The 25,429-nt window shown below is 36.8% G+C and overlaps 1 protein-coding gene across 2 annotated transcripts; it reads left to right on the forward strand.

The window, feature by feature from the left end:
* The first annotated feature begins 1,904 nt into the window (after window positions 1-1,904).
* crlf2 (cytokine receptor like factor 2) lies at window positions 1,905-25,429 on the forward strand. 2 transcript variants are annotated; one of them, XM_062975324.1, is made up of 10 exons: window positions 1,905-4,738; window positions 5,833-5,871; window positions 7,651-7,768; window positions 12,751-12,917; window positions 15,370-15,506; window positions 17,053-17,200; window positions 19,194-19,311; window positions 21,540-21,624; window positions 22,849-22,965; window positions 23,832-25,429. In XM_062975324.1, exons 1-9 carry the CDS (start codon window positions 4,663-4,665, stop codon window positions 22,963-22,965), a joined length of 1,005 nt encoding a protein of 334 aa, XP_062831394.1. In that variant the 5' UTR covers window positions 1,905-4,662; the 3' UTR covers window positions 23,832-25,429. The 2 variants fall into 2 exon arrangements, with proteins under 2 accessions (XP_062831394.1, XP_008105345.2); XM_008107138.3 differs by having other exon boundaries at window positions 4,648-5,871.

Raw genomic sequence — 25,429 nt, forward strand, 5'->3', positions numbered from 1 at the left:
TACTTAAAAACCCAGAATACCCTATCTATCTCCAGGCAATATGCCTAGTGTCCTATGTGGTACTTTTAGTAGCACACATAAATCTGTATTTGGGTTATATCGAATTAATCTCCATGCAATCTATTTAAAATTGTTGCATGGAATACCAAACTTTATACTGGGTACAAAATACAGGGTTGTTTTTCCTTACCTTCTTCTTATGAGTTTGTGACCAATGTCAATCGGATCCTCTGTAAGGAAGGATTCCATCTTAAACAATATGATTACATAAAATAAAGCAATAAAATTACCACTGTGGGATAAATTAGTGTCATTGTTTTTAACCTTCCATTCATGCTGGGCAAAGACAATATACAGCCCATGGTCTCATGTAGCCCATGGCTTTTATGGAAGCTCCAGTCACCCCCTTAAATTGCTGCTCTTGCTACACATGTGGGGACAAAATTGAAACCCCCTTTTCTTCTTCTCCTAGCAAAGGTAAAAGAGATGCTTTGTCTTGTTGTGTGTGAAGGAAATCTGGCTTCAGATTTCAATGGAAACAGCAGTGGGCATTAGAAGGTGCTGCTGCTGCTGCCAGTTGACTGGGAAAGCCATTGGAGGCAGAGAGACAAAGAGCGATAATAAATAGATTTTAGCTAAATTATAACAGATAATAATCTAAGAACTCTAGACTGTGGATCCTGGCCTAGCAGTGCCCTTCTATTGCCTCAGATAGCAAGGCTATTGGCCATTCTAACTGAGGGTTATTGGAGTTGTAGTCCTATGCATTTAGAGGGCAAACTTACAGAATTCTAAAACAATTAATATACTTAATTGCTTATTTTATCTTTGAAATCACATGTTAAAATCACCACCCAGGGAATGATAGATCACATCTCATTTGAAAGCAGTATATGTGAAAGGGACTGAAGAGTCTTAATAGACCACAAGCAGACCATGAGTCAGAAGTGTAATGCGGCAGCTCAAGGAGCTAGTGAGATTCTAAGCGGCATCAAAAAGCAGTATGATGTCTAGATTGACAGAAGTTATAGCCCCTTCTGCAGTTCAATGCAATTAAACTGCATTATTTGAGACTACACTGACCAAAAAATGCAGTTTCAAATTACATTATGTAGCAGTGTAGATAGGGTCTAAATTAGATTTCATACATATCTCTTATTTGTTGTTTCATATTGTAAACAGTTCCTTATGCACACATATGCCTGCTGATGCATGCCAAACTTCCCAACAATGTGTGACACATTCGCCTGCCAACACTTGCTTGATACCTGCTTGAGACCTGTCGACAAATTTGACTAGTTATCAGTTTTAACGTGCATTTTGTGTGTTCATTTGGAAAATAAAGTAATAATCACTACAACTTCAACTCTGTGTAATACAACAGATGAAAGATGTATGAATGGCTTTTCAGTTTTTTTCTTTTCTTCCTTTATGTTTCAACCACCCCAATTGCACCCAAGGCTAGTACTGGTGCCCTAGATCATTCCAGAGCCCCCCAGGTGGGAAATATCACCCATTTACACTCACACAAGCACATTATTCATTCTGTTAATCATATTTAGCATATATTATTGTGACTATCCTCTTTCTGCACCATTGTATACCTCACAATATTGTGCATTACTGTTGTGCCAGTAAAAAGCCTTCCATAGTGAAATCTAATTGACTGTAATTCTAGAATGTAAATATATTACTGTTAATAATCCCATAATGGAAATATAATGAACAAGTGAAATGTACAGTAGATTATCTGTAGTGTTGGAAAAGCTTATTAAATGGATTAAGAAAGAGAATTTTCACAGGAACTCTGGTTCTACCCACCTAGCCGTAATGGCGCTTAACAATTTTAGAGTAATCTTTAGATGTTGTGCTTTGCTATGCTCAACCTTTGATTAAACTATCTGTAAATCACCAGCCACAACAAATTTCCTTTCAGTTTAACTTTGCAGGATGGTCACTGAACAAGAGACATACGGGGATTTTGACCTTTCAGAGCTGAAGTATGTTACACACTGTCCAACATTTCATATTTAAAAGCCAGGATACATGTGGTCAAGAAATATCAGATTGTGGTCAAGATGGCAAAAATGTGGAAGTTTGAATAAGCTAGGAGAGGCTGCAGCAGTGTGTTTTCATGAGTTTATAAGGAAATGCAAATTCTGTCTGTTCCTATATCCCATGGAGTTAATTAGTGCAAACTACTTTTGTACTTTGAACTCATTTTCCAGCAATTGAAAATGATCATATACATTACTTGTTGTTTTCTGGGCATCAGAAATATATTCTTTATTTGAATGAATCTTTTTTTCTGTTAGAAAAACAACACACCTGTTTTCTTTTTAGCTTCAACTTAGTAGCAAGCACTATTTTAATCTTTTGGAGATTTTCTATATGATTAGAGTGCAAACGGGAAGATCATGGTTATTTCCTCCAGCTTCTCTCATTTCTTTTTCTCACGTGAAAAGATCTGAAATGTGCTAGGAGGAAGTCATAGGCCAACTTTGTTGTGGGATTGATAGAGCTGCAGTAAGACTTTGTTGATCTCTACATTCTGAAACAATGGCTTTAGTTAATGCAGTGATTCCCAACCCGTGGCCTGTGACCCAGTGGTGGGCTGCGAGGCCTAAAATTAGGTCTAGGAAATATGGGGGAAATTTTTTTTATTGGTGTCTTCATTTTTAGGCCTGTTTCTGGAGTTATTTGGAGTGCTGATTCAGAAAATTGCACAGGATAGAGCAAATCAGCTCTAGATTATTAAATATGGTTTTCTATGGGCAAACAGATGGTGACTACTGGATGGCATATGTTTATCAGAAACTAGAGCTGATGTAGTCTATCCAATTCAAGTTTCTGAATCAGCACCCCAAATAACCAAATCAGGTCAAAGTGGTTCCTGGTCAAGTGATCCCTGGTCAAAAAAAGGTTGGGAACAAATGAGTTAATGGATGGAGAGGAGTCAATTTTAATGATTTAGGCCGGGGAAATGTGTTCAAAGGAAATGAGACTTATTTGTTGTGTTTTAAAACCTTTTGGGTCTGATGGCATATCATATAGCACCTGAGACTCAAATAGCATAATCAGAGGCATAACCCAAAAGATATAAAAAACAAAATGTCTATAAAATAAGTAGGAGCTAATGTTTGCAAAGGGGCCCCCCTGGCGGCACAGCGGGTTAAACCGCTGAGCTGTTGTACTTGTTGACCAAAAGGTTGGCGGTTTGAATCCAAGGAGTGGGGTGAGCTCCTGCTGTTAGGCCTAGCTCCTGCCAACCTAGCAGTTTGAAAACATGCAAATGTGAGTGGATCAATAGGTACTGCTCTGGCGGGAAGGTAACAGCACTCCATGCAGTCATGCCAGCCACATGACCTTGGAGGCATCTGCAAACAAAGCTGGCTCTTCGGCTTCGAAATGGAGATAAGCACCAACCCCCAGAGTCGGACATGACTAGACTTAATGTCAGAGGAAACCTTTACCTTTACCTTTTAATGTTTGCAAAACTGTATGTTCTTTAAAACAAAACTAGGGTTAGAAAAGCTAATTTCCCCAAGTTAATTTCATTTTAGCAATTGCAAAATTCTAAAAAATGCAGATTCTAACATGCTAATGCAATTATTAATGTATAACTGCATTCAAGTTTACTTTTAGATTTACCAGGTCTGAGTGTGCTAAACCTTACAAATATCTGAACCTACTAGTTTTCTGTTATCTCTCTAATAAAATATTCTTTTAGCTTATAGTAAGCCAAAACTGGTCTATCTAGAGCTGCACTGAATATTCTGACTACTTTGATTGATAGCCATTCTGTCAGATCCTAACACAATCTCAGTTTTTTACACAGAATTAAGAGTAATTACATGGTAAAATATAATACATGGAAAGTGGGAGAACAATATGGGTGGAGAGAAAGAAAGAAAGAAAAATGAAGAAAAAAATGAAAGAAAGAACAAGGAGGAAAAAAAAAGGTATGTGGGAGGGGTTGACTTCCATCTATTCCTTGGTGTTTGTATTGTGACTTTCTGTATTTTAGTATTTTATAGTCCAAACCGTCTTCTTCCCCTTTGTCTCTAATATTTTCTTGTTGTTCTTATCATTTCAAATTATAAGCTCAATTTTAAGTTGATTAAAATATTCTTTTACCGTGTCCCAGTTCGTTTGTTTTTTTGGTAGTCCTTGGTTCGGAGAGAGCCAGTAAGTTAATTTATCCATATTCATTATTTCTAAGACTTTATTTTGCCATTCTTCTCTTTTCGGTATTTCTTTTGATCTCCACTTCATAACTTCTTACACAGGTGTAGTGACATCTGAATTCTTAATATTAGCTACCAGATAGAAAACTAGAAAGATGGCAGAAAATGGGGGCTCAGAACTTTGGTTTGGGACTCAGATGTGGCTCATAGAAATCATTGTTCAACTGAGTTGTAAAAGCTTTCCTTCAGCCCTTGGTTCTAGGTCTTAGAGGGAATCATATCTGAGATCTATAATAGCTTTGCAATTCTTTACTCTGAGATTAGGTTATCGTGTTTTCACCATTACAAAAGTTTCCTATAGTCATTTCCTCTACTTTTTTCCTTTATCATATAGATATATCTCTAGTATAAAAACAGTTATAGAGAATGATTGCTATTGCTTACATACTGATGAATATTTGATTTCTTGTAAGACATGGAATGGGGCATTCAGAACTATGTTATTGTAAATCTCTGGATCAACATGTTGACTCCTCAAACATGGGCACAAGGTAAGTTGAAATTTGAAGGCGTGACTTTTAAAAGCACAAATGCCACTGTTAACTATCTGCAATCACTTTATTTAGAGATTGCAAAAAAAAGTATAAAGATTGAATGAAAATTCCAGGTCATTCAATTTCCAATATATCAATTTTCAGGCAACTGCTACAACCCTGAGATTGGCGTGCCAGTGACAATATGACACAATGATCATTAAGCTATTTAGTAAGTTTGAGCCTAAGGCAAATGAAACAATATATAATCATCTCAGACAATGTACAAGTGGACCATCCCTTAGCTGGAATTTCAAAATTTGAAAAACTCTAAAATCTAAAATGCTCTCTATGAGAGGCTGAGATAGTAACACATTTGCTTTCTTGTGGTTTAAAGTACACAAACTTTGTTTCATGAACTAAATTATTAATATGATATAAAATTATTCTCAGGTAGGTATACAATGTATATATGACTTAAATATAAATTAATTTTGCATTTGGACTGGGGTCCCCAGCTCCAAAACATTTCTCAATGTATGTATGTACAAACACAAGTATTCCAAAATAAAAATGAAAATGAATGAATTAATAAAATAATCCCAAATGCTTCTTGTCCCAAGCATTTTGGAAAACAGATAATTAAGAGTGATGATTTAGTTAAAGTAAATGGTATCTGTAACATATAACACAAACTTTCCAAAATCCTTTAAAATTAAAAAAAAAATCTTATATGGTCATACATGTTTCTGCATCTTAAATTCTGAGCAACACTGGGTTAGACTCAGACTTACCAGGAAATTCTCACTGATTTTATTGGGTTTACTCTAATATGATGAAGTCTGGATCCAAACTATTTTTTTACAATGAGCAGACACAGGTAAAAGTTGCCTCCATGGTTATCCTGTTTTTCTTTGAGAGAGGTAAAACATTGAACTAACATTATTAAATAATGTTTTGTTATTTTTAGTCCTTTGTTCAAAGAATTATGATGGCAAAAAAGAGTGGTCTATTGGTATATTGCACACTGGGAAGTTTAACAAATATATTTTATTATCTGAAATTTAAGGTTTCTAATTCAACATTATTTCTTTTGTTTTGTTACTTGCAAGTTTTACACCCATCAAAAGATGCCTGCCAAGAAAAAAAAGGTAATAATAATACCTATGCATTTTTAAAAAATTACACACGTGCACTTTCCCCTTTTGGGGGAAAGTCCCCATTCGGGTGAGAAGGGCGGGATATAAATGTTGTAATAAATAAATAAATAAATCTTCTGCATCTCAAGATAGTGGGCGAATCTCTTGGTCTTTGCTTGTTCTTGATATTCTTACTGAGTGGTAAGAAAAATCTCATCAATAATTTTCAAAAAAGAAACCAGTTTTTTATTTTATTTATTTATTTACTTTATTTTTACCCCGCCTTTGTCAACCCCGGAGGGGATGCAAAGCGGCTTACAGATCCGTCAAAAATTCAACGCTGCACAGGTAAACAATAAAACACATCTCATAAAAATATAAACAATCTAAATATATAAGCAATTAAAACACATAAATCATTTAACACATTAAAACCATATAAAATGCCGAGTCATGATCTCATTTTTTTAACCGCATATACTTATATATATATTGCTCATGTGTAAGTCAAGGGCAATTTTAAAGCCAAAATTATGGATTTTGATATGATTCATGGATAAATCAAGGATCATTCAATAGAGATGGTAAAGGGTCAAGGGATCGATTGTCCATCACCACTACCATTTCCCTACCCCAGCATTCAAAAAGGCATTTCACCATTCTGCACAAAGAAGGGAATGGTTCATAAATGTTAAAGTGCAGTTTTAATTCTAATTTTTTTTTAAAAAGAAATAATCTCAAGAGGAAAAATAGAACTGGTTTCTTGCTGTCATGGGGATTGCTTAGGGTGATGACAAATCTTAGTGAAATTTTATCATGCTAATATGGTTAATTCTGAGAAACATAGGTAAAGAAGTGGGTTCTTTCACACCCAGAGGTAGAGCATACATTAGTTATGTTTTGGTTATTAAATTCTAGATTCTGAAATGTAAAAGCCTTTTCTTGTTCTGGATCCTTTTCCTCACTTGATTTCTCATAAGAGCCCTCCACACGTTTTAAGAATGTGCCTTGACACACAGAATATCCTTGAATGTTGCCAGCACTATCAAATCCTTCGCATTTCCCTCTTCTGATAATTGTTCACTGGACGTTTATGAGAATTACTGCACATGTAGCTATTTGCAAAAAGTGAGCTCTTACATTTTAGGAGTTACCCTGTGGCTTTCTCTTATGAGAGCCCATTGAATTTGGCAGTGTAGGGATGGTGATGTGCATGTGATTGATTTTGATTGTTGATTGATTGTATGGAGAAGCACATGTGACACCCTTGGTTCCACTATTGATCAATATGCCATTAATGTCAGCAGCTCAATACTGAATTTGTACTAATGGAAAACAAACAAACATTAAGCTTAAGGAGCTTGGTAGAAGTAATACTGCCTATATCCTATATCTCTCTGTAGTCTGGTTCCAGGACTCTTCATGGATACTAAAATCTATGGATGCTGAAATCCCATTATATACTATGGAATAGTAAAAAGGTGTTCCTTCTCAAAAATAGCAAAATCAAAGTTTGCCTTCTGGACTTTTTCTTTTCCAGTATTTTCAAGATGTGGGTGGCTAAGTCCATGGATACAGAATCCATGGATACAAAGAGCTGACTGAGATGTGGGATGGGAATAGAAAATGGTGTTACTTCAGCTGCTGAATTCCAATACCTATCAACCCTAGTAAGGTTGGACAGTTGTCAGGAGTGGTGGGTTTTGTTATTCAACATGTGGTTTAAAGTGTATTCCTGTGATCATCCCAAATTTCAAATGTAGCATTTTCTTTTTCTTTACTCACATTTAGGTTTCTCGGATAACATTCTTTGTTCAAACCAAAATTACACAATTGTATGTTTTCAAAATAACCAGACAGAAGTCAAGTGGGATGACATAAAATTTTTAAATGTGACAATGTTTTATAGGTAAGTACTGCTCTGAGGTTCTAGGTCTGAATGCTGATGATTCCTTCACATGGGCAGGAACCAGTTTCCCCAGCGAAAGTGTCCTTCCTGTGTCCTCCCTTTTTCTACTTCTTGCTCTCTTTCATTCTGAAAAAGCTAAAGGCATATAAGTGAGACAGGAGTTGTGTCATGCTTTGCCTATAGGTTTTGGCTACCTTACTGCTACTCTTAAGCCTTTGCACCCTTTGTAGAAAGAACTACTGGCAGTCCTCCCTCATTCCCTGTAGTTAGGAACACAGGACACCAGTGAAAGTAAACAAACAGAAATAAAGAAAAGGCTGTAGGAATGTCTAGGTCTTGTAGCACAACTCTATGGTCAACTCCCACTGGAAGATGGAAAGAGAATTACATTGGAAGAAATAAACATTCCTCGACAGATGTTTTCTCTGGACATCTGTGGGTTGTTTAGCATGACTAGAGAATCCTAGACAGAACATTTTAAAACAAATTTGTGAAAACTCAAAAAGTCAAAACTGCAAATTAGCCGAATGCTGATATGTATCTCTTCTCACTATTTTCAGCAGGTACCTTCCAGATTTACCTTTCAATATCCTGCTTAGGTCCTCATTCCTTCTTTTAGGAGCACTGCTCAGGTCCTCATTCCTACTGCCATAGAATTACAAGCAGAATTAGAAAGTTACTTTTAAAAAGTAAATTTTTTCCTCTTTCTTCCTTGCACTGTTTGAAAAATGATTGTTGCTTTGTCTTCTGACCACATTTTATTATTCTCTGTTACTTAGAGAGCATTGACATAAATTTTATAATATTTGGAAAATTCCACATCAAATACTTCTAAAAATGCCCTGAAATATATCTTATCAGAATAACCAGAAACAATCACTTGTTACACCGTCAGCATTTCACAAATGAAAAGCAGGCTGTGTGTGGCCAAGCAACCTCAGACTGCAACCAAAATGCTAGAAGTTATAAAGGAGGAAGCTCATACAACCTACAGAGACTGTAGCAGTTTGTTTTTCCCTAAGACTATTGGGGAAAACAACACCCAACATCTGCCTTTGCTTTCTCCATTATGAGAGAACAGAATGAAAACTATTTTTTAAATAGTTTAACTTAAAACTTAAGACGTGGCTTTGAGATCAAGCTTTTGACAAGTAATTGGAGCAGTGCAATAATTAACCATGGATCAAAGTGATTGACAAATGTAATGCCCCTGGATTATGTTTTGGATGATGTGATCTTAATGGTTGTTTTGATAATTCATGTTTTAATTGTTTGTTTTTAACTGTAAATGTTTATTTTAATATATGTCTGTATGGCATCGAATGGCTGCCTGTTGTAAGTCCACTTTGAGTCCCCTCTGGGGTGAGAAGGGTGTGGTACAAATATGGTAAATAAATATGAGGGTTATCCAGAATGTTCATTACATTTTGGAATTAAAAATAAACAAAGTATAGGAGAAAACATTAACCATATTCAGTTGAAAGCCAGACCCAAATACCAGTTCTCACCATAGTCCCCATTGAAATCTAGGCAGTTATCATAGTGATAAAAGTGTTTGGAAAGCCCCCTCCCCCCCACATTCCCACCTGGCTTGCATCCTGAACCAGGCTAGCTTCCTTCCCTCAGCTGTGCTTGTGCTGCGCTCAGCTTTCCCCACAATCTTCCTGGATCGCTCGTTTGTTTTGCAAATGCTTGCAAGGAAGGCACTCTTTTAAGGTTTTGCAAGGAGCACACCTTTCCTGTCCCAAAAAACCTTCCTTGCAAGCATTTGCAAAACAGAAGAGCGATCCAGGAAGATCGTGAGGAAAGCTGAGCGCAGCACATGCGCAGCTGAGGGAAGGGAAGCCAGCCTGGTTCAGGATGCAAGCCAGACGGGAATGTTGGGGGGGGGGGGGGCTTTCCAAACACTTTTATCGCTATGATAACTGCCTAGATTTCAATGGGGACTATGGTGAGAACTGGTATTTGGGTCTGGCTTTCAACTGAATATGGTAAATGTTTTCTCCTATACTTTGTTTATTTTTAATTCCAAAACGTAATGAACTTTCTGGATAGCCCCTGTAAATAAATAAATAAATGCATTTTACAATATGAACTCAGATTGCAGCATTTGAAGTAACCTGAGAACAAATGGACAGAGTGGGAGGAGTAGATAGAGATTCTGGGACATTTTAAAAGCAACTGAAAAACTGAGTGTTAGAAGATTAAGGGAACTGTCCCTGCCACTTGGAAGTTATGGGCTAGAACATGGGTTCTCAAACTTTTTCACCCACAGAGCCCTTTTTGAAGCAAAGTTTCTCATGGAGTCCCAATAATGTTTATATATTATGTTATGTATTATACTATATATAATGTATATATATCAGGCATGGGCTGGGCCAGTGGCAGATGGATGGAGAGTGTGCAAACTAATTTACACGGTACAAAAAAGGAAAGAAAGAATAATACAATATTTAAGATGAAGAATTTTAAACAACATAAACTCAACAATATTTCAATGGAAGATCCCCGGGACCATCTCCAACCCTATTCTGCCATGCAGGAAAAGCACAATTAAAGCACCCTCAACAGATGGCCAAACAGGCAGAATAATAATAATAATAATAATAATAATAATAACAACACAACACACCAGACATCACAGCTGTGGAAAAGAAAATGGTTTGGATCACTGATGTTGCCATCCCAAGTGACAGTCGCATTGACGAAAAACAACAGGAAAAACTCAGCTGCTATCAGGACCTCAAGATTGAACTTCAAAGACTCTGGCGGAAACCAGTACAGGTGGTCCCGGTGGTGATGGGCACACTGGGTGCCGTGCCAAAAGATCTCCGCAGGCATTTGGAAACAATAGACATTGACAAAATTACGATCTGCCAACTGCAAAAGGCCACCCTACTGGGATCTGCATGCATCATCCAAAAATACATCACACAGTCCTAGACACTTGGGGAGTGTTCGACTTGTGATTTTGTGAAACGAAATCCAGCATATCTATCTTGTTTGCTGTGTCATACTTACAATAATAATAATAATAATAATAATAATAATAATAATAATAATTCTAGAGGCCATCCAGTCCAACCCCCTTCTGCCATGCAGGAAAAACACAACCAAGGCACCAACAGATGGTAATCCAACCTTTGTAATAATAATAATAATAATAATAATAATAATAATAATAATAATAGCAAAAATCCAGGAGGCCATCCCGTACACCCCCCTTCTGCCATGCATGAAAAACCAAAGCATCCCCTGAAAGTTGGGAAGGAAATGAGGTTTTGGAATGAAAGAAAGCAGGGGTGAGGGTCAGACAGGCAAGAAAAAAGTCTGGGCAGTGAGGGAGGTGGAGGAGAAAGGGTATGTGCCCAAGGAAAACACTGCTGCTGCTGTCCTTTCCAGAAGCTCAAAGCTTTCATTTCCCTGCATTTCTCAGGAGGAGGAAAGAGGAGTAGGCAGGAAGCAGAATGGAGCCACGGAGCCCCTCACTATCACCTGCGGAGCACCAAGGGCTCCACGGAGCCCAATTTGAGAAACTCTGTTAAAAGTTCATATAACCTTTAGGAGTCCTTTCAAGGCTGCACATTTAATCACTTTGTTGTGTCCCTTCAAAGTGTTTCCAAGTTATGCTGATCCTAAAATAAGCCTATTATGAGGTTTCCTGGGCCTGAAGGTATATAAATTACCCAAGTTCACCCAGTGGGCTTTTATAATGAAATAGAGAATCTAAACCAAAATCATAGGCTCATACAGTTTGGAAAACTACAAAGACTATGCAGTTCAGTCCCCTGCCATTGAGGAATATACAATCAAAGCCTTTTAGCCTCTGTTTAAAAACCTCCAAAGAAGGAGAATTCACCATATACTCCAACACAGTATATTCCTCTGTCAAAATGCCCTCCCTAATGCTTAGGTGGAATCTCTTTTTCTGTAGTTTTATCAAAAACAATTTCCCCCAAATTTCATCTATGGGTGTGGAGGCTTTTTTTTTTGGTCACGTTTTTAAACCTGTCCCCCCTTCCAGCATTTTTGACATGCAATTTTTTTTTTACAAAACAGTGAGTGGTCAGAAGTCTTCCTCTTTTTTATTTTATTTTATAAAAACCCTAATGAGTTTGAAAAAGTAGTACATAAAGATTATTGAAATAAAAAATGCAATCCCACTGCCTCTATAGTACCTAATAAGTATATTATCATCTAAACCTAGTTAACCTAAAATGTTCTACCCCACAAGGTTCTTTTCTTGTCTCTTTACATCTGAACCCTCAAATCTCTATTTTTATCTGTATCAACTGTCTCACATCATTCTTAGCTATTCCTCTCTTCTACCCTTCAGCGAATCCCTTATCACACAAAAATCCATCTTCTTTTTGAACTTGCAGGACTGTTCTGTTTCTGGCAATTATAAATCCATTTCCAAAGATGTGAGACCAAAAGTAAATTCCAGATTATTGTATATTTCCAATGCGTCAAATAAACACTGGGCATTTTAAGACACCACCTACCTCTTAGTATCTTTTAATATATCCACCTGTTCAGGGACCACTTTTAAATAGAACATTACCTTCTGTCCAGCCACTTGCCCATCACCAGGAAACTACATTAAAGACTATTTTATCAGATATTGCTTCTAAACAATTTTAATTAGTATGGTCTTCTTTGCAGTGTGTAGTTACTGAATAATTTTGGATTTTCTACTCATGCATGTGTGTTTATGTGCTTTTTATATCTTATACCTGCTGAAGACAGCCTCAAAATATGTAGAGTGTGAACTGCATTACATGTTTAAACAATTAGACATAACCTGTTAACATTATGAGATGTGTCCTCTTCATTTTGGCTTACTGATGATTGGGTCTATTATTTCTTCTTCTTCTTCTTCTTCTTCTTCTTCTTCTTCTTCTTCTTCTTCTTCTTCTTCTTCTTCTTCTTCTTCTTCTTCAAAAACTCAAACAAATTCAGTGTCATTATTTCAATTGCAGATTAGATGGCCAAGACTTGAAGCACTGTCCTCAATATACATTTGACCAAGGATATAAAATTGGATGTGTCTTTCAGGCTGAGCACAATGCAAATCTTCAAATTTTCATCAAGGATGCTAATGTGACAAAAGATCTTTATGATGATGAACAGAACATCTTTAAATATTGTAAGTGAATATGTATCATTAGTCTATCTTTACATATGTCACTGCTTGGCTTTTAAGACCAAGCAAAGCCTCACATGTAAACTAAAGGAATCTGAAGGCTTCTGAGGGTAGTGTATCCACTTCAGGTTTAGGATTGAAGCTAATGGGATCATGGGAGTTATAGTTTTAGAGGTCTTTAGCATTTTCTGCCAAAGAGTACTCATCAAACCTCAGATCCCTTGATTCTACAGCATTGGACTATGCCAGTTAAAGTGTTCTAAGTGTATTAATTCTACAATGATTTTTTTTGTGTGGAACACTTTTGGGCCTCACTACTGACAGTGTGAGCCCCCGGTGGCAAAGTGGGTTAAACAGCTGAGCTGTTGAACTTGCTTAACAAAAGGTCAGTGGTTTGAATCTGGGGAGCCAGGTGAGCTCCTGCTGTTAGGCACCTTTTAAAGCTTTGAGATGTGCTTCTTCTTTTGCCCAGGTGAACTACGGGGCCTTACTTAGAAGCTCTGGAAATCCCAGTAACCAAAGGCACTTTAAGTTGAACGATCAAACAAAATTTTATTTTCATGAAGTCCTTGGCAGACTTGGCACACGGAGTTAAGGTTGCAAATAAAAACAGTCAACTAATAAAACCTTGCAGATGTTCCTTTCTTGCTTTTCCCCTTTAGTTGCTGGGTTACCTTCCACCAAAAGCAAAGAGATCCTGAGATCCTCTTTACCCTAAACCTGAGCTGCTATCAAAAAGAGCAGGTCTATCACTATATAAGCCCAAAGCTAGTTTTTGAGGCGAAGTTGGTAGGGCTTCTTCCAGTGGCAGAGAAATCCTGAGATAGTCTTTTGCCCCAATACTAAGCTACTATTTTTAGAAAGAATAGGTCTTTCCCTATATGCTCAGCACTGGTTTTAAAGGCAGGTCAATACTTACGATGGCTTTGTCAGAGTTGGCCTGGCTTGGCCACACAAGCACATCTAAGTTGTTTCTTCTTCAGTCTAGAGTGCACACTGATATGGCATACTACATAACATCTGACTCTTGGCCAGAGACATTATTGAATATTTCACAGTGTTTTATGGTTGACAGTTCGCATTGTATTTAATCTTTATATCATATGGTAAGCAACCACAAAGATATTTAGCTGTGAATGACCATCTCCACATTTGCTTCTGCATCACCATACTAGAAACGGACAGAAAAAACACAAATTTTTGGATATGAATCTTTTACAGTGCAATTTAATATGGGTATATTTTAGATTTATTCACATTCTGACTTCAAATATAAAATCTCACAAGTCTTTTATGGTTTCACAGTTGAAGCCTGCCAAAATACAAAGAGGTAAGACAAGGCTGAAGATTTCAAGTATTAAATTCCTCATCTTAAAACCCACATCCTGATAATTATCTTTCTGTAATGATTCCTAAAAGGGGGGAGGCCTTCATAAAGGACACAATGCAATCTTTGATTAAGTATTTTTGTTGAAATTAATGGGGCTAGAAGCAGCCAAAAATCTTTGCTGCCAGTTAAGAAGAAAATATACTCTCCCCTATTTCAGATGCAAATGCTTTGTGAGATGCATATGACTCTTGTATCCATTCTGGGGATACAATTCCTTCAGAATTGCTGAAGATGGCTAGAGAACGTGAAGGCAGGTTACTTAAAATACAACTTTCTCCCAAAATTTGATGCCAGAGAAAACAACCTTATTCTGCCAAATGGGAGAGCTGGCCTCTGAGTTCCATGGCTCCATTTGGTCCTCCAGGTGTTTGGAACTTCAACTCCCAGAAGCCTCAACTAGCTTGGCTAGTAGTTAGGAATTCTGAGAGCTGAACTCCAAAACATCTGGAGGGCAAAAGGTTGGGGAACCACTGATGTACGTGAATCAGATTGATTAGCTTTAAATATCAATGCCTCCTATAACCGTGCTACTGTATTTTCAAGTTGGTTGAGATGGAGGACTGGCATGGTTTATGTGCTCAGAACTGATTCCCATATTTATGCCCATTGGCTACAGCTGTTTCTTTTATTCTTGGAAGAGTGCCAGAGACCTTTAGACAATGGCTCAGGAACTACCACTGATCAGTGGACCATTGCTTTGAGTAATAAGTATGTGTTGGCTTCGACGTGGTCTGAATTAAGGCTCTTGTATAAGGTCTGGTGGATGAATGGCACAAGCACTTTGCATTGTTTTAAACTTTGTATATTGTATTTTATGACTGTTTTAACTGTTTTAACATTTTAGTTCATTGTATAACTGTAACGGCATCAATTGCCACTTGTAAGCCGCCCTGAGTCCCCTCGGGTGAGAAGGGCGGGGTAAAAATAATTGAAATAAATAAATAAATAAATAAATAAATAAATAAATAATGCCCTATATCATGAAAACAATCTCCTAAAAACAGCAATACAATCATTTGGGGAGACTGTAGAAAATAAATTTGTATTTGGTTTTATCTTCACCAGTGAAGCCCAACCCGCCTGAAAATATAACCATCCAATGGGTGAATGATGAAGTGACTGCAAAGTGCATAACACCTAAGGGTTCTCACGATTTTAACTTTGAATTTCAGTACAAAAGCAATTTTAACAAATATTTGGAGGTGAGTAATTGGTAGCTAGCGTTTTAAGGGAGGCAAGTGGAAATGGAAACTTAAAATGGGGCTTTCTCTTTTTTATAATAGATTTTCTTTTGAGAGATTTCCCATCAGATTTCAAATGAACATATGCTTAATGAGCCACATCTTGTGATGTTAGCAGTTGCAAAGAAGACTTGGCGTTCCCAAAACATTACCCAGGTGCAATGTCTGAACATGGACCATGCTGATGAATCCACTGACATGGGTCTAGAGTTTGTCTTGTTCAGATATAAACATCAAAAGCTGATAAATCTAAATGTATTATAATTCAAATAAACCTTGTTCTCAGTTGCTTCTTCTTTCCCACAGCCCTTCTCTCCTTGTTTCCTCTTCAAAACAAAAATATTTTGGGTTGTGAAATCAAACCTAAACCAGGGAGCAATAGTTAAGCACTGCTTACAAACAATATATAGGTGCAATTACAACTTGATTTACCAGTTAGTATATTGCTTCCCTAGTTCATTGCGCATGTATGCCTCTTGTATCAAGTTTGAAGGTATAGTGTGCAGAATAATTGAACATTTATCTATCCTTGACACGTTGAAGGTCCCCCACAACAACATAATGGTCAACTGCTGTAACATTTCATATACTTTCAGACTTCTTAATAAAAAAAGCTGTTTTATGTAACAACATTTTTGAGAACAAAACTGTACTTGGCACAAAATAGATTATTTTATGCACAAATGTTGATCAAAAAAGTATTTTAATGAGTTATTTTCATAGTGCACCAAACTATCCAAAATACAGAAAAATCTTCATAATCTTAGCTAATGGAATGAAAACAAGATGCCACAGTTTTCAGTGGGAGAAATATATGGATGGCACTTTCTCATTGGAAGGCATTTGCCTTCATTAATCTGGGTTATTTTCTACTATATGGCTTTTTGTTAAAAATCCATATGAGACTGGATTTTTAAAAACCCAATTGAGCTTAAATCCTGACTAAAGGGGAAAAAATCTTTTTTGTCAAGTAGAAGGATGTCATTCATCTATTTCTAATGAAATTTGATTCTGGTTGCTCTGAAATGTACTATTTTTGGGACATTGACATGTTCATTCTTGCACTAGATGTTCAAATGGAAAAGGTAACTGAAATCACCTGTTCCCCAATCCACAATTTCTTACGAAAATTAAATCTGAGTGGTCACTGAAGCAATTGTACCCCAGTCGCTGAAAAAATACCACAGGATCAGTGATTGCTGAAATAAAATTCAAATATTTTAATTTTTCAAAAGTATAAGAATTTTTAAAGATCCTGACTTTTCTTTATCTTTTAAAAAGAAATTATCATTTATCAAATAATCTTGTAGTGCTTGTAATTAAATAATGAATGAAAAACAAAAAGGGAAAATCTCCCCCCAAAAACTCTTTTGGTAGTCACAGAAATAATACATTTTTGCTGTAGCCATTTTGAAGCCAGTTACTGTATCCTGTTAAGATAACTTTGAAGTGAAAAAAATGTACTTTGGATAACAATATTAATGACTGACCATTCTCTGCTGTTTAGATCAAGAAAAATGAATGCTGCAAGATTAAGGTTCAAGGATTTGATCCAGGGAAATGCTACTCTTTTCGATTCAGACTGAAAAACAACAATGGGGATTATTTCAGTGAATGGAGTGCAGAGTCACATTGGACAAGTGGCAGTTCTGTGGGTAAATGGTTCTTTTTCTTGTTGCTATGATAAATCTTCTTGAATTGTTTTCTTTTTCCAGATAAAATTCATATACAGTAGAGTCTCACTTATCCAACACTTGCTTATCCAACACATTTTTGTAGTCAATGTTTTCAATACATCATGATATTTTGGTGGTAAATTCGTAAATACAGTAATTACTACATAACATTACTGCGCATTGAACTACTTTTTCTGTCAAATTTGTTGTATAACATGATGTTTTGGTGCTTAATTTTTAAAATAATAACCTAATTTGATGTTTAATAGGCTTTTCCTTAATCCCTCCTTATTATCCAACATATTCGCTTATCCAACATTCTGCTGGCCCATTTATGTTGGATAAGTGAGACTCTACTGTATTAATCTACTTCTTTTTGGTGCTACCTTGGCATCCACAGTTGGTGATTTATTCCACAGATCATGGAAGTGGCTGCAATGGAACTATTGATACAAGATTTATATCTAACACACAGAAGGAATTCAAACTTGTGATTCCTCTTCCAGTCCCCGCCCCCCTCCGAATTTTGAAGAAACAAGAGACTCTGATCACCAGTAGAGTCGCCCAGGTGGCTATTGCTTAGCCCCTTCTTTCATAGACATTAGGAGCCAGAATTTAGGCCAAATGACTGGACCAGCAAAAGTTCTTTAATACTGGCAGCAAGAAGAACCTTAGTTTTGGTACAAGCTCATAAAGGAAGAAAGATCTTACTGGAAAATGGTAGGAGGCTCCAGATAATGGCCTAGCTTTTGGTCCCTCCCTACAATTAATATGTAGATCTACTGTTTTCAGCATTGTGGACCTGAGCTAAATCATATTTGAGTATGAATGAAAAGTACAATGGGGTTTCCAAACTGAGAATGAAAATAAGGGGCAGATGAGGAACTTTTATCCATCATCATTAGATCATTAGACCTTGGTTTTTGCTGAGTTCCAAATCAAATGAGATCATTCCCTTCACTAATCCATGTTATATGGGAACTATTTCTAAATGTTACTATGTATCCCGTCCTCTCCATATTCTAGTGTATAGCTGGCAAAGGGGGAACTTACTTCAGATACTTATTTACTCAAGTCTAATGCTGACCTTTTTTGGCTAAGTGACTTTGCCAAAATTAGGGTGCGCATTAGATTCGCATCATACAGCAATCTTAGTGCTCAACCAACTAAAAGGGGAAGCTTCAGGAGCTGCATCTGGAGCTCCTATTTGAGATACCTCATCTCTAATGTAATGGGCCATGGTTCAGTGCTATGCCATCCTGGAATGTATAGTTTGGTGAGCCACCAGCATTCTTTGGCAGAGAAGACTCAAGATCTTGTAAAACTACATGCTTTCATAGCATTGAGCCAGAGTAATTAAAGCAGATTCAATCTACAGTACAGATGCACTGTTTCCATTTTCCTTTCTGTTGCTGGAAGCTTTGGTATTTTAACACTTCTGCTTTTAAAGAAGGAATTCTAAGCAGGCAGCAACTGTAATGACCAAAATGATGAAAAATTCACTTTTCACCACTTTTTGTTCATTACTTTCAGCAGCAAATACTTTTTGTGGTTTCAAGGTTTCAAAAATTGGGTTGCACTTTAGATTCAATGGTGCATTAGCCTCAAGTAAATACAGTATATCAGGCAGGGAGAGTAGTGGATGGTGGTTTGGATTCAGCACATATAAAGATGCTATTTCTGTTTTTCTTACTCCAATATGTAACTAAATTTTATGTTAGAACTGTGAAGGTTAGATATAGAAGATATCATATGGTATTATCCCTTAAGTCGACTTTGTATCAGAAAGTGCTCTCACAAGGATGCACTTGTGAATACTACAAGATGCTCCAACAATGCTGTAAATGTATACTGAATTCATCTGTATAATTGTCTTTCAAAAGAAAAGGTGGCCATAACTTACTTTTCATAATCTAATTTTGCAACATGCTAGAAAATGCTTCCAACCTTTTCTTTCTATGGTTCTCTTGAGATTCCTGTTCTACTGATGCATTTGAACCTGGATCAAATACAGTAATTCTTTTAACTTCAGTGATGGGTGGTTTCCTGATAATATTTGTTCTTCTGCTCTGTGTTTGCAGGTTAAGCAGGTAAGAAAAGTGGTTTTTTTCATGTTTCTTTTTCATTACTACCAAATTAATATGACCAAGGATATTACAAAATATGACCTGTGGACCACATGCGGTAGTCCCTGATACCTTCATTTGCAGTTTCCGGCCTGCTCTTTCCCATCCCCAAATTTTGGGGATGAATGAAACCCCCATAAGTGAAGAAAAACAACACCTCTAAACTTCTCTAACTTTTGCAAACACCTTTTTTGCTTCCCTTCCAAAATAATGGCAGGTAAAAGTATAATATCACTTCTGTTTGCCATTTTTGAGTGGGGTTAAGAGAGACCCGGGAAAAGTCAGGAGAGCAAAGTTCTCCCACAATTGCCCACCTGTGTTATAAAGGAAAGATCTATGTACTTTACCTACTTTGTGCATTAGCAGGATCTTTCCTGTTGGAAGCTTATTGGTGGAAATTAGGCAAAGGTGCAAGACGTATTGGCTCATTTCTGCCCTGTATCAATAAACCTGTTACATGGAAAAATCCATGTAACAGTCTTAGAAGCTTAGCAAAACAAGTGGCTGAAATGAAATATGTCTCTTCAGATAAGTTCTTGAGTGATCGATAATGCATAATATGCACTATGTAATCCTGGGATTTGGTGAGGCACCAGCACTATTTGGCAGAGAAGCTAAAGACCTTGTAAAATTACAACTTCCGTAATTCCATAGTGTAAAGAACTCAGGCAGAGGGGAATCTTTTTATCAATCCCACCGCTGCCACCAAATGTAAAGAACTCAGGCAGAGGGGAATCTTTTTATATCTCCCACCTCTGACACTGATTGTGGAGAAGGATGATGTTCCTATTAATTAATTATTATATATTTTATATCAGCTGCCACCAATATAAAGATATTTCATAATTTAAACACCGCCACCAAATTATAGATGTTTTATAATGCTGCCACCAAATTACAAAGGGGATTATCAACACTTGCCACCACTATAGGAATACGTAGCCACTAGCTACCTAGAGAGGAGACTTTTATTTTTCTTTCTTCTTGTTTATTCTTGATGTGTGTATATATTTATTTATTATTTATTTATTTACAGTATTTATATTCCGCCCTTCTCACCCCGAAGGGGACTCAGGGCGGATCACATTATAACACACATAGGGCAAACATTCAATGCCCATAAACACATCAAACAGAGACTGAGAGACACACACGCAGAGGCAAGTTAACTTTCTTCTGAGGGGATGTTCGATTCTGGCCACAGGGGGGAGCAGCTGCTTCATCATCCACACTGACGGCACTTCCTCATACCAGGTCGTAAATTAGTTAATCTTGCCTCCCCACTTTTATTAGTGGTACCTTATCTCCTACTTGATAGATGCAACTATCTTTCGGGTTGCTAGGTCAGCAACGAGCAGGGGCTATTTTTTATTTTTAATTGACGGGTGCTCACCCCGCCACGGGCTGGCCTCGAACTCATGACCTCATGGTCAGAGTGATTTAAGGCAGCTGCTCAACAGCTGCGCCACAGCCCGGCCCCCTATATGACAGACTGAGATGTTTGAGAGAACAATAACAAGTTTATTCAGGCACAGCTTAATGGTTACAATTTCTCACTTAGAGGCACTTTCCTTAACAATTGCAATAACAGAATTAAATGATTCAAGCTTCCTAAAATGTCACTTCTTTCTCCACTAACAGACTACCTTAAAATAAGCCACCAAACTTATTTTAAACTGACTCAAATAAACTCTTGAGCCTCCCAGATTCCCTCAACTGAATCATACTTCCCTGTACCTTATCAGGGCACAGACTACCTAAAATAAGTCAACAAACTTATTTTAGAATGGACTCAAATCCCACATTTGAGCCACCCTGGTCCTCCAACTGAGAATCAGACTTCCCTGTGGTTCGCTGACCACAGACACTGACTGACTGACTGACTGACTGAGTTTTCCCTCCAAATTCTGCTCTCTTTAGCTAACCCAGTTGGCTCTGCCCCCTTTTCCATGGCAACCAGCTCTGAGTGCTGAGTAACTGAAATATTAAACCTTTTTAAAACACAGTTAAACATGGCTTCTATAACTTAAAAAAACCACACTTCATTACACATAGCATTGAGCCATAGTAGCTAAAGTGGGGTTAACCTGCATTTGTAAAGCATAGATGCACTCTCAATCAATAAAATGATTGCAATGTCCTGTCTTTTGGGTTATTTCCTCTTTATTTTAATGTTATTTTTTTTTTTACAGAATTAGGAACACCCTAATACCTATTGTTCCAGACCCCAAACATGTATATTCTGAAATATTTACTGGTCACAACAGGGACTTCCAGGTAATGTGTCAAAAGGTTTGCCTTCTTTTAACTTTAGTAAATCAGTCAGTGCAATTATTTGGGGAGAGAGATTATCTGGGCTTCTAAATAACTAGTATTCCACCAATGAAAGTGTTGAAGGACTGCGTCATCCCAACATTATGGAACGGTATTTTAAAAAATAATAGTTAATGCATCTTAGGTCAGTGGTTTGATGTAGTTGTTTGTAGTTGTTTGAGTTTTACACTAAGTCTGTGGAAGTCCAAAGTTCAAATCCCCACTCAGCCATTAAAACCTACTAGATGACTTTGAGCAAGACACATTCTTTCTTTTTAGTCTTAAAGGAGGCAAGTTACTAATGAATCAAGTTTGCCAGGAAAACCCTAAACTGGCACATAGTTTATGAAAGTAATATAGTTTGAATGGAATTTTTTGTCATCTTTTAAATTTTTGATCTTAGTATAATATTTTTATAAAAAAATATCCCATTTCATTGATGCACTATAACAGTGGTTCTCAACCTTTTCTTCACCACAGACTCCCTTTTAAATATATTTTGTGGACGTCGACCCCCAAGACTTCACTCACGATCAAAGGCATTAACACTGCATCAATTAATTATTTCAATTTTCTCATAAAAGTCATTCAAATTTATAGAAAAGAGGATAAATTCATCTGTTAATGCACATATATTAAATATGTTTCCATACAAATTTAAAATAATAGTATCAACACTAATCATAGTAAATAATGTAATAATTTAATCTTTCATGTACCCCTTGTGATGACATTGGGGACTCCCAGGTGTTCCTGGACCCCAGGTTGAAAACCACTGTGCTATAGTGATACAACACAGTAACTTAATTTTTTAAAAGGAGAAAAAAAGAGAATGAGACTTTTTATTCAAATGTATCTCAAAATGTTTAAAAGAAACTCATTACATGGTGGAAAAGAAACTTTGGGATAACTAAACATGCTGATGAATAACATCCCAATTGGTTTGCTCCCTGTAATCATCTGATTATGCACAATGATATGCCTTAATTTGTCTTGGCACCAACTCAGCCCTCCCCAATCTTTAGTTCCCAGATATTGTTGGACTAGAAAGGCCACCATCCTCCCTGAGTATGGGTTGAGTAAATTGAATTGTAATCTGTACTTGGGGAAGGCTGCATTAGCTGAACATGTCAAGAATAAAGAACTACTATTTAAAAATGATGAGCTCCACACTTCTCTCTTTTAAAGGAATGGGCTAGCAAAACTGAGAATTTGTTGGCTAAAACAAATTTGCAACGTATCGAAGAAGAATGTATAATTGAGGAGAAGGGAGCAGATTTCCAAGAAAGCAAAGTTGAAGCATAGGTACTGTTTTTATGAAATATTATGTATGAATGGAGAAAGGGGGAAGGGAGGGATTGGGAAACTATTGTTGCTTATTTCCTTTTTCTAAGCAACCTTGGTCTAAGCTTATGCCATCTGGGAAGATTTCATGATGGAAGTGCTGGTGCTTCAATATGCAAAGAATACAGAATAAGAGCAAACATACTATTAGAATTTGAGATTTTTAAGAGCGTTGAATAAAAATGTGTAAGGAGCACATGAAAGGGTGGAGGTGTATACAATTAGATATTTTGTGGAGCATTTACTATAGGGAAGTTTTATTTTTCCCCATAATAACACTACTATAGATTATCCATCTTCCACCTTCCCAGCTGTTTTATTAACTCCATTATAATATTAAAGTATGGATTGAATGATGAAATAACATTTGTGAACATTTCTTTCCATTAGATAGATGTTTTCTTTGGGTGACCTGGCCCTTCTACATTTCTTTCTTCCCTTCCCCCTTCAAGAATGGTGTCGGTGGGAAAAATATAGATGAAGAGTTCCCACCAAAAAACATTCACATTTTTGCCTGTGCTGTTTAATTCTGCAAAATACACAGCTCTATCAGCATAGTAATGCTATTCTGGGTGACAAGATGGTGGTTACTAGGCCATTTAGGGGGCTTTGCCAGTAGCAGTTCTGGGCCATGATATAGAACTGTGACCGTTTACTGGACTAACCTTGAAGTTAGGCAGCCGACTCCCAGGTGAATAAAGAACTACATGCACAAGTGGGTACTAGATACCTCCTTACACAAATGTGAAAACAACAATGCAACCACAGTAAAATCAAATTCTCTGTTTTGTCTTAATATGTGTTAATTTTCTTCAATTTTCTTACAGTAACAATCAAAGAGCTGCAATTTGCCTGAAGAATTCCAATGCAGGTGGGAACTTCACAATCAACCTTTGTTCCATGGTTGCTAATAGAAACAAAAGTGTATCTTTTCCTCACAGTCAACTGGTTTTTGCTCATAAGTTTGTCTCTATCCTGTTGACTATACAATTTTTTCATACTGCATATATAGCATTAAGCAACATGGTGTAAGTAGAAGCAGTCATTGCACTTATAGGAGCATTAAATCATTTGTTAAGTAATCATTCAGTGCAGATATTGTAAAGGATTTTAAATGATACTCTTACATGCCATTACAAATGCTCCATAGCCACTAGGGGTGTGCATTTGTATGAAACCACTGTTTGTTTTGTTTTGTTTCATTTGTTTTGTATCAGTTTTGAATTTGTCCCCATTTCTGAAAATGGGGTGCCTATACGAACAGAATTTTCATCTCGCTTACAAAAAACCGAAAATGTTTGGACCATTGGCGGCAATGGGAAGGCTTCCGAGACGCACACCCCTCCCCCCTGCTTGGCTTTTGGGCTAGAGGGGTCAAAATCACCACACATGGAGGGAATTTCGACCCCTTTTAGCCCATCAACTTTTAAAACATTTGGGTCTTCCACAGAGTACTATTGTTATTAATATTAATATTATTATTAACATCCATTGGTATACATCAGCTGTCATGGGGAAGCAGAACTCTCTCTGACACAGCTTAGGGTCACAGAGTAACTATTGTTATTACTACTAATATTATTATTAACACCCATTGGTACACATCAGCTGTAATGGGAAAGCAGCCCTCTGTCAGTACCTGCTCATTGTTACGTGGCCGAAACGAAAGGAAAATGAAAGCAAGCATGATGACTATGTAGCTATCATTTTCGTATCACCTCTCATTTCCTACAAAAATATCATCATTCATTTTGTGTAGACGAACAGTCAACACGAAACAAATGCACAAAAAGCAAAGAAAACATATATCACACACATCACTAATAGCCACTCAAAGAGGCCTGCTTGTGGCTTTTTGCTGTTGAATCTGAAATTACCATGCTGTTTTCAAATGACTAAACTCTGAGATTCTATTCTTTAATAAGCCCATGAAAAAAGAGAGAGAAGAAACTATATCTACATCAGAACCTCATAAGGAAGACACAGTATGAATTATCTACTTCTTGGTACATGTCTATACTAAAGCATGTGAAATTTACACAGCATCCCTATCAAACAGACATGTTTAGGAATGGTTAGGATTACATGGTATGTTTATGTGTTCCTTTCTTTCAAGTTTTCCTTTAATCAGGTTTAGTTCTCTTCTTTTTTTCTCTGCACTGAAATATTATGTCCTGTAAGGAAGGAACTACTTGTTGGGGATGCTGGATGACCAGCTTGAGAGGAAACATGAAAGATAGCTATATATGATTACTGCAGCTGGAATTGTCTGTCCCCAGAGATGGAAAAAATGAGCTATCCCAATGCAAAAAGGATGGCTGCCAAAGATGTGTAAATTAGCTGAGATTGACAAACTACCTTTTTTGTATCTGTTTTTGTATGTTTGTACTTTTGAATAAAATTAGTGTTAAAAAAGAAAATATTA

Source organism: Anolis carolinensis, chromosome 3 (assembly GCF_035594765.1).
Source record: "Anolis carolinensis isolate JA03-04 chromosome 3, rAnoCar3.1.pri, whole genome shotgun sequence".
Taxonomy (NCBI): Eukaryota; Metazoa; Chordata; class Lepidosauria; order Squamata; family Dactyloidae; genus Anolis; species Anolis carolinensis.

What these genes read in the sequence shown, in the direction of transcription:
- crlf2 (XM_008107138.3), top strand. Translation starts at nt 5,709, where the DNA reads ATGATGGCAAAAAAGAGTGGTCTATTGGTATATTGCACACTGGGAAGT. An exon ending in TGCCTGCCAAGAAAAAAAAG is followed by an intron (nt 5,872 to 7,650) that starts GTAATAATAATA and finishes ACTCACATTTAG; the next exon opens with GTTTCTCGGATAACATTCTT. An exon ending in ACAGAACATCTTTAAATATT is followed by an intron (nt 12,918 to 15,369) that starts GTAAGTGAATAT and finishes TATCTTCACCAG; the next exon opens with TGAAGCCCAACCCGCCTGAA.